The 12,579-nt window shown below is 34.3% G+C and overlaps 1 protein-coding gene across 3 annotated transcripts in view; it reads right to left on the bottom strand.

The window, feature by feature from the left end:
• Nucleotides 1-12,579, bottom strand: part of CDH13 (cadherin 13) — a 1,300,132-nt gene that overhangs the window by 106,035 nt on the left and 1,181,518 nt on the right. For all 3 annotated transcript variants that reach the window (XM_031949184.1, XM_023494633.2, XM_031949183.1), the window contains one exon: nt 1,944-2,126. In XM_031949184.1, the coding sequence (XP_031805044.1) occupies nt 1,944-2,126 (183 nt within the window). The remainder of the gene's footprint in view (nt 1-1,943; nt 2,127-12,579) is intronic.

The raw sequence follows: 12,579 nt of genomic DNA, 5'->3' as shown, positions 1-12,579 counted from the left end.
GCCAAAGGAGGTTATAGATTGTGTTTCCAAGGATTTAAGAAAACCTAGATCTGTCTATCATCTGGTATTTACTAAGTCTGTTGCATGCCAAGCATTTGTTAAACACTGCAAATAATAATAATAATAATAATAATAAAAAAAGGCAGCCCCTGATTTCAAGCTGCTTACACTCTTAAGGGGACTGAGGTGGGGAAAAGGGATGACATGAAAATCACCACGTACAAACATCATATGTATGAGCTAAATTGGAGGTGATTTTAGAAAGAAGAATCTATGATTGTTCATGAAGGTGAATCCTAGCCAAAGCTTGCAGGAAGAAAGGGAAGCTAGAATGTGTGTGTGTGTGTGTATGTGTGTGTGTGTGTGTGTGTGTGTGTGTGTGAGAAAGAGAGAGAGAGAAAGAGAGAGAGAGAGAGAGAGAGAGAAAGAGAGAGACAGAGACAGAGAGAGACAGAGAGAGACAGAGACGGACAGAGACAGAGACAGACAGAGACAGAAAGAGGGAGGAAAGATAGCCCTTGAAAACTCTCAGGTTGAAGAAATGGTGGTGTGTGCACGAATGGAAAGGAATGGACCAGTGTCTCTAGATAGGATAATGTATGGAGGAGAGTAAGAAGACTGGAAAATTAGGATGGACCAGGTTACAAAAGACTTTCAAAGACAGTCAGAGTATTTTATAAGTGATCTTGAGGGTAGCATGGAAACATTGTGGTATTTTTTGAAAGGCAGAGCTAATGATAGGGTCAAATCTGTCAGGCTTTAGAAAGATCAATTTGACATTTGAGGGAAGGATAAACTGGAGCTGGGAGGGATTGAGGTAGAAAGACTATTGTAATAGTTTAGGCATGAGGAGATAAAGACCTCTACCAGGGTATTTTCAATGTCAAAGAAAAGAATGTCTTACCACTAAGTTAGTCTCTTACATATTCTATGCAACTTCCCTAAGAGGAATGATTTTAGCTAATTTATCTTATAATCTCCATTTTATTGACATCTAGAGCTATCCTGGCTTACTTGCCCTTTCTAGAAAATAGTTTAATGGAAGGTTAGTAAAAACTGATCTGTTGACGGTTCACAATATGTTCATGTTTTTCCATAAGTTTTGGTAAGGATTGAGGAGAATAGAATTCATGTAAAAGATTGCTGTCAATTGTTGAAAGAAATAATATTCAAGTGAATTAAGTGCAAAGAAACTCAGACTAGGATTAAACTAAATCTACAGGAGAAGCATAATTCCTTTTTCTGGATGAAGAATAGATTTCCAGTTGATGATGTGAAAGATGGTATTTAGTTTTCTAGGCACACTGTAGGCATACAACCTTTACAACTCAAAAGGGGGAAAGAGGAAGGTTTACTGCTGATGGCACTCATATATATTATTCCATTCCATATACTCTATTTCTGACTTCTTTCAAAATCATTGCAGGTTTTAATAAGCATGTTTTATCAGAATTGGATTCCAATTTGAGTCTGCATACCATGGTATAATAGATCTCTTCATTTTACATACTAAGACAATAAGCTTTAGAGAAAACAATTAAACTAAATGCACAAGATTATTGTTGTTGTTCAGTCATTCAGTCACATTTGACTCTGATCCTATGGATCACACTGCCTGTGGGGTTTTGTTGGCAAAGGTAGTGGAATGGTGTATCGTTTTCTTTTCCAGTAGATTGAAGCAAATAAAGGTAGATTGATTTCCCCAGTCACAAACCTGGTAGGTATCTGAGGCTGGATTTGAACTTGGGTAATCATCTACTAAGCCACTTAGCAACCATCTGTCTAAAATTATAGAAGTAGTGAGGCAGAACAAAGATATAAATCCAGACATTCTAACTCTGAATTTTTTACTCTTTCCTCTAAACCACAATACCTTTCTAATACATTTTGGGTATTCTTCAACTCTTCCTAAAGAAGAAAAAGACAAGAAGAATTGTTCTTACTTTGACAACAGAAAGCATTCCCTCATTGGTTTGGGGATTTGTATGTATTTCAAAACTCTGCCCTGGATTTCCATTGATGATAGTATAGACAGCTCTCCAGGCTGCAGTAGTGGGGTCATCCTTGTCTTCCACTGTTAAGTTGACAATCACTCCCACAACTCCTTCATTGACAGTGGCGTGAAACTAAAACAAAGCAGAATGTAATTGTTACCATATTGACTGAGCAGACTTGCCCAATGACATGTTTATAATTTTGAAAGGAAAGATATAGTTTTAGGAAACTTGAATTTTGCAGACCATAATTAGCATCATTTTTATTGTTCTATTTTTATTACTTAGGAGCATAAAATATTGTTTTAGTACTTACCCTTGACATATTATAGGTGAATGGTAATGTGTTTGCAAATATTTCATAAACAGGTTATACCAATAAGCTTGGAAGAATAAAAAATAGCTGGGAATTTCAATTAACATGAAAGTGAATCTAGGGATGCTATGGAGATGTCAAAAAGACTGTTTGTTGAAAGAGAAGTAATTTGAGAAATGAGGTTTAAAAAGCCACGGTTGATTAATTGACTTGCAAATCATTAATCATAAACCTTAATCTTGATGCCTTGAGATGGAAAAGGGGAAAACTAATTTGTCTATCACTTCTCAGAGGAATCTGTGTAATTTGTTTCTTTTTTCATAAAGAGTGTGTTAAAAAAAATTCTTAGCATGTGTCTGCAAGATGGGAGACAAGGTAGAAGAAAAATGAAAAGAAAACCATTGGTTCAAGCATTGTGTCTTTGGGACATAATTTCATGAGTGGGTTTTTTTTCATTCAGCTGATTAATATGTTGAGACACATTCTGTTCATTTAACAACTTCCTTGATTCCCTTGACTGTTACCAGGTAACCTTGAAACTTGCTTCAATTATTATGCAGGTCTTTGCCCACCAGACCTATTCTTGTTGTACTCACAGGATTGCCTGCCAGTCTCCTGTCAACTCTAGATACTACCAGTCACCACCACCCTTGCCTTCCTTAGTTCACCATCTCAGCTATAGTCCTTAATGTTTAAACAAAAATTCAAATTCAATAATTCAAATAAAATATGATTATCTCATTTAAAAAGTTAGATATGTATTAGGTATCCAACAGGGAAATATTGTAAGAAGAGAAAACTTGGGGAGATATGATGCCTGCTTTCAAGTAATTAAAGGGCTGTCATTTGGAAGAGGGATTTGATGTGTTCTGCTTTGCCCCAGAGAAAACACTACTAGCAATGGGTAGAAGTTGAAGAAAAAAATATTTTAATTTATGGAAAAATGAAAAAAAACCCAAAATCTTTTTTGACCATGAAAAGTATCTAACCATTTGAATGAAGTTCCTCAAAAGAGAGTCGATTCCTTCTTAGTACAAGTTTTCAAGGAAAGTGAGGATGACCATGGATCAGAAAAGGAAAAGGGGAGATTACCTTTTAAATTTACATTGCACTATATTGTTTTTAAGATTTCTTCCAAATATGAGCTTCTCTAATGAATAAATATTTTATCTGTTCAAATGTATGATTTAGGGACAACCAAGCGGGCATATGTCTGATCAGAGAGAGCAAGTTGGTATGGCCCCTGACAGGGAGAAATAAGTAAGAGAGACAAAACAAACAAATGGGAACAATGGAACAAGAACCCCAAAGAGAGTCAGATCTAGGTACATCATTGTGGAGTTGTGAACTGATCCAACAATTCTGAAGAGCAATATGGATCTATGTCCAAAGGACTATCAAATTGTGCATACTTTTTGATTCAGCAGTGTCTTTACTGGGTCTGTATCCCAAAGAGATTAAAAAGAAGGGAAAAGGACTCACATATGCAAAAATGATTGCAGTAGCCCTTTTTGTAGTGGCAAGAAACTGGAAACTTAGCGGATACCCATCAATTGGGGAATGGTTAAATAAATTATGATATAAGAATGTTATGGAATATTATTGTTCTATAAGAAATGATCAGCAAGATGATTTCAGAGAGGCCTGGAGAGACTTGCATGAACTGATGCTAAGGGAAATGAGCAGAATCAGGAGATCATTTTACACTGCAATAACAATACTATATGATGATCAATTCTGGTCGGCATGGCTCTCTTCAACAATGACATGATTCAAACCAGTTCCAATAGACTTGTAATGGAGAGAACCATCTCCACTTAGAAGACAGGAGTGTGAGGACTGAGAGTGAATCAACATAGTGTTTCCACTTTTTTGTTCTAGTTTGCTTCCTTTTTGTTTTCTTATTTTTTTTCCTTTTTGATCTGATTTTTCTGGTGCAGCATGACAATTGGAAATATGCTTAGAAGAACTGCTCTGTTTAACTTGTATTACTTGCAGTCTGAGGGAGAGGATGGGGGAAAAGAAGAAAGAACAATTTGCAACACAAAGTTTTGCAAGGGTGAATGCTGAAAACTATCTATGCATATATTGTGAAAATAAAAAGCTTTAAAAATAATCTCCTCATTGCCAAATCTAATGAACTTTTCTCAATCCTTACCTTTTTTCCCCCTTCAATGACTTTGTTAGTGCAAATATTATGTCTGGGTTTATATGATATTGCTCTCTTCTCGTTCTTTTCCCCCCTATCTGACCACTCCTCAGTCTCCTTTGCTGGATAATTATCTAGGTTATACCTGCTAAATATGGGTACTTCACAGAACTCTCTCCTGGGCTCTTTTTTGTTCTAATTTTTTCATTTTGTGATCTCATCAGCTTCCATGGATTAAATCATCATCTCTCTTTTAATGATTAACAAATTTACTTGTCCATCTTAACCACCCTGCTGACCTTCAGCTTTTCATCTCTAAATGCCCAGGACCCACATCTTTTGATTCCCTTTCTACTACTTCAATCTGAATTACTATAAATATACAATTGATGCACAATGTTAGAAAAGAGTCGCTTAAATACATATACATACATGGACACAGAGAGAGACACACACAGAGAGAAAAAATCCATCTCTAAAAACTAATTGACTAATAGGATTGATTGTAGACATCTTAAAGTAATATTAACATAAATTGTTATGTTAAAATAAAATAATAAAAATAAAAATAAATTAATATATTCAAAACAAAACTCATTTCCCCCCAAATTCTTTCCTATTCTAAACTTCTCTATTACTGTTGAGAGTACCATACTCTTTCCAGTCACCCAGTCATCCGAGAACTGTCATGCTAAACTCCTAATTTCTCTCACTCCTCTGTTGCTTAGTTCCATGAATTCTACTGTCAAAAGTTTTCTTTTATATATTCCCATCAACTGTTATACTATCACCAATGTCGGTGCAGACCCTCTTCCATCCATGAACTTTTGCAGTAGTCTTATGACTGGGGACCCTGACTCAAGTTTCTCCCCTCTGTAGTTCATCTTCTACTTAGTTATTAGTAAACTTCTTGAAGCACAAGTTTGATCATGTTACTCTCCTTTTTCATAAACTCCAGTGATTCCCTATTTTCTATGAATTCCTAATTAATTCCCTATTAATCAAACAACCCTATTTGGCTTTTAAAGTCCTTTAGAACATTCTCCCTTTCTACCATTTTAGTCTTTTTAAACCTTACTCATTTCCATCTACCTAGGATTCAGTGACATGGATTTTTTTCTGTTCTTCACAAAAGACATTTCACATCCTGACTTAGTGAATTTTCCTTGGCTATCTTCTATTTGTAAAACTGTCTACTTCCTTATCTTTGCCTTCTGGCTTCTCTGGATTCCTGTAAGTTTTAGTTAGATTTCTAAAAGAAGCCCTTTTCTACCTTATTTAATGTTAATCTTATCCACTAAAGATAAATATCTGAAGTATTTATCTCATAATTGTATCTCAAATTCACCTTGTTTTTATACAGTGGTTTATATGTTAGCTCACTAATTAGACTGTAAGTTCCTTGGAATAGGATATAGATATGCTTTTTGCTTTTTTGTTTGTTTTTGTTGTGGTGGTAGTGGTTGTTTGTGATCTCAACTCGGCATAATGCTTGGCACATAAAGGCTTGAATTGGATAATCCTTTCTAATTATATTTTGATCAATGACAAAAACAAGAAGATGTGACATATTCATTCAGTCACTAAAATAGGACAATCATTGGCTGGGTGTCATACCTTCATTTTGTGAAAGAGGAACCACGTTTTATATACCCGGGAAATGTTTCTTCACTAAGATAAAACTTACAAGTTTAATGTTAGCTGGCTCTAGAAATCTAATTGAAATAAATATGTATTCTCCCTGTATTTCCAACAATGCAATAAATTTAAGAATGTTGTGATCATGCACATACCTTCACCCTTAACCAAGTCATTTCCATTCAGTGGAACTCATAGCCTCTACTATGAACAAAGAATTGAGCTACAATAACATATTTTTTCTTAAAGATCTTAAACTCTAGAAGGGGATGAAGAAATGACATTACATAAAAAAATTTTAACAACAGAAAGAATGGAAGAATATGAGAGGCAAAGATAATAGATTTTTTTCTGAACTGAATTGAGTTTCTATTCCCTTGACATCAGTGTAAGTATTTATGTATATGTGCATGCATATGTGTATGTATATGTATATATATACCCACATATCCTAAGGGAGATGTAGAACTAGTTCCATAGGAACAAATAGGAGTCTCTAGGATAAACCTTGGACAAACTCTTTAGAATCAGGCAGACTAAAATTCCTCATCTGTGAAATAGGTATGATAATAGTATCTATCTCATTGAATTAATATAAGAATCAAATGAGATTTATAGCAAATCTGGCCTCAGATACTTGGTAGCTATGTGAACCTGTGCAATGCACTTAATTTCAATCTGCCTCAGTTTCCTCAACTCTAAAATGGGGATAATAGCACTTACCTCTCAATGTTGTTGTGAGGATCAAGTGAGATAATATGTGTTAAATACTCAGCACAGTATTTGGCACATAATAGACATTTTAATCCTTTTCTTCCTTCCTTCCTTATTTCCTTTCTTCCTTCCCTTTCTCGCTCCCTCCCTCCCTCCTTCCTTCCCTCCTTCTCTCTCCCTTCCTTACTCTTTCCTCTTTCCTTTCTTCCTTCTCGCTTTCCTTTCTGTGGTAACAAATGTAATATTAATCATAAGAGAAGAAGATTGAAAACAAAATGCCTAGTTATAATGCTGTAGTTGAATGAGATATTATGAAGGACTTAAATATAAGTAAGTAAGAGATGGGAAAAATAAGGTTATTATGAGGGTTGAATTGGTAGAATTTAGTAACTAAATACATTTTAACTAAATCCATGTTAAAAGAGAAAGAAGAGGCAAAAATGATGAAGGGATTTCTAGTCTTGGTGGCCAGGGGCTTTTGGTGTGTATCCTCCCAGAAGGATGAAGAGGATGTTCAGATGGACAGTGATATGCTTGATTTGGAACATGCTAACTTTGGATCCCCAACATGACATCCAGTTTAGATATGCAACAGTCACAGAGAAGGGCTGCTGTTTAGTTTTGTTTTAGAGTTAGGGAAGATTTGTACTTTTTGTTTGTTTGTTTGTATTGAGACAACAAATGAAAACAGTACAGAATAAGAGAGAGAATAAGAATGATGCTGGGATAGGGAAGGGAGGTTTATAGTGGAAAAAGAGAATCATAATCAGGGATATTATAACAATTTTGTGACATGGATATACTTCAGAAATGATGAGTTTATACAAAATAATTGTCTCTACCTTCTATTTTTGATATTTCAATGGATCTGTGATAATAATGAAATGAAAACTCCTTCCAACAGTTCAGGTAATATCCATCATGCCTTTTCATTTTGTAAAACTCTTGTCTATGTCATCCTGTAAATCATAGACATGAAGGCCAACCTAAGTGCCAACAGCCTTCCTCTAGAATTCCTGGCATGTGGGTATCAAGAAAACACGTAGGCTGCCCATCAGTTATCTTTTGTTTATAGCTCATTCCACAGAATGATTATAGTCTTTGTTAGGACCATTATCTGATTCATGCATACACTACAAAGCCTGTTTCTTGCTTGTTATCCATTTAGAGACTTAGTGTTGTTTAATTAAACTCACTTATTATATTGTTTCAATCCAACACTTTAACTTGACTATGCAATTCAAAAATGAAAGAAACTAAAATAACATTAGATTAAGAATAAATGACAACACTTCACATTTCTATGGTAACATCTACTCCATAATTTGAAAACACTGGATAAACAGTTACTATACAACCACTTAAGGAAACATTTGCTCTAATTTACTTTTTCCAATTGGCAAAAATCAAGCTATAAAAAGTGTTTTTCTTCCTACCGTTATGTTTGACAGTTCAAATGCTAGCCACAAAAAGAAAATTCATTGACTAACTATTCTGTGTTCATTCTGAGGACACTTTATGGGTTCCCTCCATTTTTGACCATTCTCAATAGTTCCTTTCACCCCACTTTAATAATGTGTATGAATAACTTGGCCAATCTTGGCCAATAATAAAGATGAGGAGGTATAGATTTTTTTAGTTAGTTTAATCACATATAGGAGATTCTACAAAAATGTATATTCAGAATCTATACATTAGTTCTCAGATATGGGGTTCATGCTAAGTCTAGGCAAAAATAAAAGTAGTCAGGCCAGGAAGGAACAACATCAGGGCCAAGGAACAGAAGACTAACACAAGATAATTTATATAGGTCAGACTGATAAAGGATTTATTCAGTTTTGATAATCTACATGTCAGAGATACTTAAGAAAGGCATTTCAGAGCCATAGCATCCATTTTTTGTGAATCTATAAAATATGGGGAAGAAACTGGAATTTAATCAATAATGACTGTGACATCTGAATGTAAATTTTTTGTAAATGGAAAAAGAGAATCCTATAATCCTCAATTCTCCTTATGAAAAATATGCTGGGGAAGTCATAAGTAAATTAATTTGCAAATATCTTCAAAAAACATGGTTTCATGAAGAACACATCTTATCAGGGACAAACGTAGCCTATTTCCATGACAGGATAATAAGCCTAATAGATCAAGGGGGAAATGATGGGTGTAATCTCCATTGGGCTTTTATTCTCTGTCATGCAAAATTCTCATCTATAATTTAAAAAAATACAGTCTAGATTAGGACAAGATGATTAATAGACTGTAAATTAAGATGTGAGAAAATACTGAAAGTTTAAATTATTTTATCTAGGAAATAAGTAGCTGAAAAATTACTTAATAATTGTGAATATATGAGACGTTAACACAAGAAAGGCTATACTCTGTCATCATGGAGAACAGATAAACAGGACAAATCTATAATTTGAGTAAGACAGAGTCTAGACAGGGCACCATTATACCATGAAGCAAGCTTTTTAAAAAATGGGTGATTTCCTATCACCCTCAGATTGCCAATTTCAAGATTTGTTGAAGTTACTTGGCATATGTAATCTATCACAACTTGTGTTAGTTCTATGGTTATTCTATTCAGTAAGAAAGAACTGGTAGGACATTGGGAATTGCCTTCTGAGAGAAAATCTGCTAGTTAATATTTTCTTGTTTTATCAGATTTTGTCCGGGTAGGTTTGTTTCAATCTGTTCACCTTCATTAAGACTATTCTAAAGTGAGGCAGACAGTGGAATGAGAACACAGAAACAACCAGAGTTAAAACAGCTCAAGGAATAGCAAATCAACATGAGAAAACGTGCCCAATCGATAATTGCATTCTAAGATTCATTAAAATTCTGTACAAGATGATTCCCCATCAAGAGAAACCAATTATACTCCAGATCAGTTTTTATTAATCAGAGAAGCATTTGGATTGAAGGTATTACATGTTTTTGCAGTCCTATTTGTTTTCTCTTCTAGATTCTGTGGGAATAAAAGCTGATGAAATGAACAAAATTCACAGGAATCTCTGTCATGTCTATAAGTAAATGAGAAAACTAATATACATTATGTAGACAGTGAATCAAAAATCATCATATAACTCTGCTCTGTTCATTCTCAACTCCTTTTTTAGTACAATGAGCTTTATTTTTTTGGAAGCAGATACTTAAAAGGTACTAAATAATTATTTTAAGGAAAATATTCAACCAATATCAGCTCTTCTGGTTCTATAGAAGAAAACTATACATTCCAAAATTCACAAAAGATAAGGATATTTTCCTTTCCTTTGTTATACTTGGGGAAAAGACTATTAACCTATATAGACCTAAGAAAGACATCCTTATTCCATGATAGCCAGTAACATGTATTAACTTTGATATACTCTTCTAGGTATGGGAACTCTTCATGAGAACTATCTGCTTTCATTTTATTATCTTGAAAATATTTTGTTCTTGATGAAGTCAGCAGCTAAACATCTATCATCCAAATGTCAGACTTGTGTAGTTACAGTTGAACCTGATTATTTAGAATAGAAAATAAGTACATTAAAAATCTCTTCCTCTTCATTATGACTTTTGAGGATAGAAAAATAATAGAATCTGAGTTTGAAAACATTTAAGAAGCTTTATAATCCAATCTATTTCTAAATAGGTTTCCCTTCTGCAACATCTGTGACAAATAGCCAGTGTATGTATTAATGAACCACAAAAAAAATTTTTTTTAAAGTATAAGCACAGAAAAAAGTGATAAGTAGGCAATTGTAGTAATGATGCAAAAGCATATTGCCTAATCTATGCTCACTAGAAAGTCCCCTTCTTCCCAGGTTTAAGCCATCCCTTCCCAGTCTTTCTTTGATGTAAGATCAGCATCTATATTCTATCCTCTAATCGATATTACCGCAGCTCTAACTTAGGTCCTCCTCTTTTTTGTCTCCAGATGATTGCTTCAATACTCAGTTTCAATCATCAATCTTACAGAGATAACATTGATATTTATATACTCAGTGAACCCATCTCTCCCAAAATCCAGTTCTGTACCACAAACTGTCCATTGGACTGTGTTGCATAGGCTTCTCAAATTTAAAATATCCCCAAAGAAATCACTATCTTCCAAAACCCACTCACCATATGATGTTTCTTCTCAAAACACCACCGCATTTGCAGTCCTCTAGGAATATTCTCCCTCAGCCTCCATGTCTAACCCTTTGCCTGTCACTACTTGTCCATTCTACATTCTCAATATTTACTGGTGAAACTTTGTTCTCTCTTCTCTCATCACAAAAATCCTAACTGAGGTCTGCCCATTTCTCACTGAAAGTATTGCAGTAACCTCCTAATTAGTTGCCCTGGAATGCACCTGTTTCTGTAAAGTGCAGCTTTGTTCTATTGAGTGGAAGTTTTTGTAATCAGTACACACTGAGAATAGTGGGGGTCTCAACAAACAAGCTCCTACTATCTTCCAGGAACTTGATAATTGATTTATTCTCTACCCAATATTTTGAATATACATATAGAATATTACAAGGGATGGTTTGCTGTGGTTACTTGTTGCAATGATATAGATTGCAACTCCTTTATAAATTATTAAGACATTCTTCATGTCAACCTGAGGCCAAATTGGTGATAAGATCTTCTGATGAACTAAGCTGATTTTTTGATGAGAGAGAAATCCATGGCTGAACTCATAGTCATAAACATGTGAGTTTAAAAGAAAGAGTAAAGGATAATTTTTTTTTCTTTACTCCACTTTCTCCTTAAAATTTCCTAGCCTCTGGATTTGTGAAACAGACAATGTCTATATATGCAGAACTATATAAGACACAACCAAGAAGTATACCAATTTCATCAGTCTTCATGGTCTAAAATATTTCCAGACAGATGATGATCTGGGTGTATTAGCACTGCCCATTACTTAGAAAATTATCTTAATGGGCCTTGGAGAAATGGGGTAAGTCAATCTTCTTGACCTGATTAATTGTACTGAATGTAGAAGTTGAATCACATTTAACAATGAAAGACTAAAGGCTATAATAGATGATTAAATGTTATTGGAAAGAATACTGACTTCAGGGAGAAGCTCAGAATGAGATAGAATAAATTCATTTCCAATCAAGGAAGAAAATGTTGACATTAGTTGTAGAGCTATAATTACAATGTAAAGGACTCAGTCCAAAAACATTACTATATGACACTGAAAATTTCTATAATACCTATATGCTTTCTAGGTATTACATAAATAATAGGTCTCATTCATATCTCATGATTTCTTTAAATATTTCTGTACCTTTACTCTCAAGTGGCACTTTTATTAGAATATAGGAATACAGTATAGCAATTTCCAGTACCACTATAGCCATTAAAGGATATATTCTAGATACCACCCACCTTCACTGAGAAGATCTTTGAAAATTGGCTTCTAAAGAAAAAGGGGAAAACGCAAATCCCTTTTAAAATGCACTTTGAAATGGTTGAGAAGTGTACAGCCTAATGTATCATTTTATGTATTATATATTATATCTGAAGATAGTGCCTTACATATAATGATTTTAGTTCACATTTCTACAATGACTTAAGATTTACAAGTGCTTTTACCACAACAACTCAGGGAGCTATGTAGTGGAAATAGTATAACTTCCATTTTATTAGTATTGAGGAGTAAAATCTAAATCCAGAGAGCTAAAAGTTATTTACTCAAGATTGGATATCTGGTGAGTGACAAGGCAGGCTCTTCTACTGAATTAGATTTTGTTGTTGTTGTTGTTGTTTTACTATATCAC

Source organism: Sarcophilus harrisii, chromosome 2 (assembly GCF_902635505.1).
Source record: "Sarcophilus harrisii chromosome 2, mSarHar1.11, whole genome shotgun sequence".
Lineage (NCBI taxonomy): Eukaryota > Metazoa > Chordata > Mammalia > Dasyuromorphia > Dasyuridae > Sarcophilus > Sarcophilus harrisii.
The sequence above is the reverse complement of the archived record's forward strand: the minus strand, read 5'-3'. Positions and strand labels throughout refer to the sequence as shown.